Genomic DNA, 2,608 nt, shown 5'->3' with positions numbered 1-2,608 from the left:
CTTCAATTTGATAAAGAAAGAAGATCCAGAGTGGGCCCTAAGCCCATATTTGTCTTGGCACAAACTATGTCACTGAGCAGAATAGTAGCCTAGTCATATTTAGGCCTATTAATCAAGTAGAATAGCCCATCATATGTTGTCATCCGTATTCAGTGCTCACCAAAATATGCTTTGTTGATTGTAGCCAAATAGGCCTACCTGAAATTAAGTGTCTAATTGTTGGTCAATCCCTCATAGCATAGCACCCCCCCCCCATAGGAGACGTTTGAACATCCAATCAGAAACCCTATGCTCCTCAGAACCACCAGGAAGTCTCTACACTGGCTAATCAGAGTTCGAGGGTTTATTTATTTGTGAGAAGGGGGCGGCGACTGGTTGACAATGGTGTATAAAGCCATCCTCACACTAACAGAATTACTGTAGCTGGTTGTTGCCTGAGTGAGAATATTGGATCCTTCTTATCCGAATCGGAACGTCATTTCGAATTGAAATAATTAATTGTAGCCTACTCACAAACATGAAAGCCATCAGTCCAATGAGATCTGTCAGAAGCTGCTACGAAGCTGTCCGCTGCATTTCGGATCAGAGTCTCTCCATCACCCGGAATAAGCCATCTATGGAGGAACCCGTGGGCGCGTTGTGCGATATGAATGACTGCTACTCGAAACTCAAGGAGCTGGTACCGAGTATCCCACAGAACAAGTCAGTCAGCCAAGTGGAAATTCTGCAGCACGTTATCGACTACATCTTCGACCTGCAAATCGCGCTAGAAGACGAGTCTTCAGCGACAACCACGCCTGACTTGGTGCTGTCACTAAAGGTGAAGATGGTTGCCCCTCGCCCGCCCACGTTATGCTGAATTTTATTGCATGTCTCTTTAATTCCTATTGTATGAAATGGAGGAACAGACGTGCATGTAACGGAAGACATGTTTTTCGCTATGTTTTACCTATGAACAATGTGATGTTGTTGGAAAGAGATTCTGTAACACTGTAACATGGTGAACGGTCAAAATGTATTCATCAAGTATCGGTGCGTGTTGCACTATATGTAACCAGTGTATCCACTCCATGCGTCATTGTTTATATCTTGTTGTCAAGTCTGGCTAAGAATTTCGCTTTCAGTGGCTATAATATTTCTAATTTTTCTTTTCCATGAAGACTGCAGACCTTGCACGCAATTTCTCCCAAGAAGATGGACGATTGTGCCATTAAACAGGAGGAATGTGACTTCCAGAAATGGTAGGTATCTATACATCTGTTTACATCTATTCATGTGTTATTGCTGTTGCATTACATGTATATATAATCTCCAATTTGCTGTGAATAGGCTGGCAATGGCATTGGACTGCTTCAGGAAAAAAGTGTGTGAACAAACTCCATACTTCTTCAAATTATTAACAACAATAAATAGCAATATCAGGCACTGGTTTTGGAGATGAAGGGGGCATTGCTATGCAGGGAAAGAGTCTAGTCCCCTTTACCCTCTTTTTCTTACCCCCCTCTCACCATGGTTGCCAATTAGCCAAGCCAGCGAATGTGTAGGGGATTCATTGCTATCAGCCTGGGGTTAGTGAAAGTTCCACACTAGGCGCCAGTCTGTCTGCTCCCTTTCTCCAGTGGAGGGAGGGAGAGAGGGAGGGAGCGTGAGAGAGGCAGAGAGAGAGTACTGACTTAACTTTTTCTTCCCTTTCTCTCTGTGTGCAGGTGCAGAGAAACACATGTCTCCACTTCACTCTGGGTTAGAGGATAAGAGGGGCAGAAAGAAGGGGTAGTATTTGGAGTGGGGGGGGAAAGAGGATCAACAGCTTCTCTACACTCGAAAACCAACACCAAAGCAGAAAAATATTTGAATGGATATACTCTCTACTTGTTCCTCTCAGTAGTTTTTTGTGTATGTGTGTGTACCCCCCTTCCCTTGTTATCTTATCATTTGAAGGTTTTTCCAACTAGGTCAAATTGTGTACATATCTAATTTGTGAAAGCTATGAGGGAGATAGTTCAGAAGAATGTGGTCTGGGGGGGGTCCTTGGTTAGGATCACAACTCTATACTAGAGTTGATTGTAAATGTTTGTAGGGATTGTGTATTTCTACTGACAATGTCAAATAATTGCTGAGTTTTATCAACTTTTTATAAAAGTGTGTTTTGTATGTACGTTCTTATGTAATAAAATTACTAAATGTTCCGAACGTTCTGTGAAGTACTGTAGCTTTTTTTTTCTTGGATAGTAATAACTTTAGGGTCGCGTCCCAAAAATGGCACCTTGTTCCCTTGGCAGTGCACACTTTTAGTCAAGGCCCATAGCAGTGCCCTTATATAGGGAATATGGTGCTATTTGGGACATATTCTGTATATATATATATACACACAGTATATATATATATAGTATGGTGGCTGATTAGCTTGAAGAACTCTTATGATTTCATAAAATACTTTGAGATGACAGGATGTATTCAACAGGCGATTGAGGTCTTGTGGTTGGAAATCACATGACGGGTGTTTCCTGTATCTATCTCAGTTTTTCCATGAGCATAGGCCCTAACGTAAGCAGCACGCTCTCTAGGTGCTAATCATGATGGTATTCAGAGGAGTTGACACCTAGTTACA

General features: G+C 42.1%; 1 protein-coding gene across 1 annotated transcript; it reads left to right on the top strand.

Moving 5' to 3' along the window:
- Positions 1-348: 348 nt before the first annotated feature.
- Positions 349-2,190, top strand: id3 (inhibitor of DNA binding 3). Its single transcript, XM_070438011.1, has 3 exons — positions 349-820; positions 1,161-1,241; positions 1,707-2,190. The coding sequence occupies exons 1-2, from the start codon at positions 518-520 to the stop codon at positions 1,212-1,214; spliced, it is 357 nt and encodes a 118-aa protein (XP_070294112.1). The 5' UTR covers positions 349-517; the 3' UTR covers positions 1,215-1,241; positions 1,707-2,190.
- Positions 2,191-2,608: the final 418 nt, after the last annotated feature.

This window comes from Salvelinus sp. IW2-2015, unplaced genomic scaffold, assembly GCF_002910315.2.
Source record: "Salvelinus sp. IW2-2015 unplaced genomic scaffold, ASM291031v2 Un_scaffold83, whole genome shotgun sequence".
In the NCBI taxonomy this organism is placed as follows: Eukaryota; Metazoa; Chordata; class Actinopteri; order Salmoniformes; family Salmonidae; genus Salvelinus; species Salvelinus sp. IW2-2015.
Note: the sequence above shows the minus strand (reverse complement) of the source record. Positions and strands in the feature narration are given on the sequence as shown.

Coding starts and splice junctions, on each gene's coding strand:
- id3 (XM_070438011.1), top strand. CDS start 518: ATGAAAGCCATCAGTCCAATGAGATCTGTCAGAAGCTGCTACGAAGCT. Junction 821..1,160: donor ACTTGGTGCTGTCACTAAAG/GTGAAGATGGTT, acceptor TTTTCCATGAAG/ACTGCAGACCTTGCACGCAA.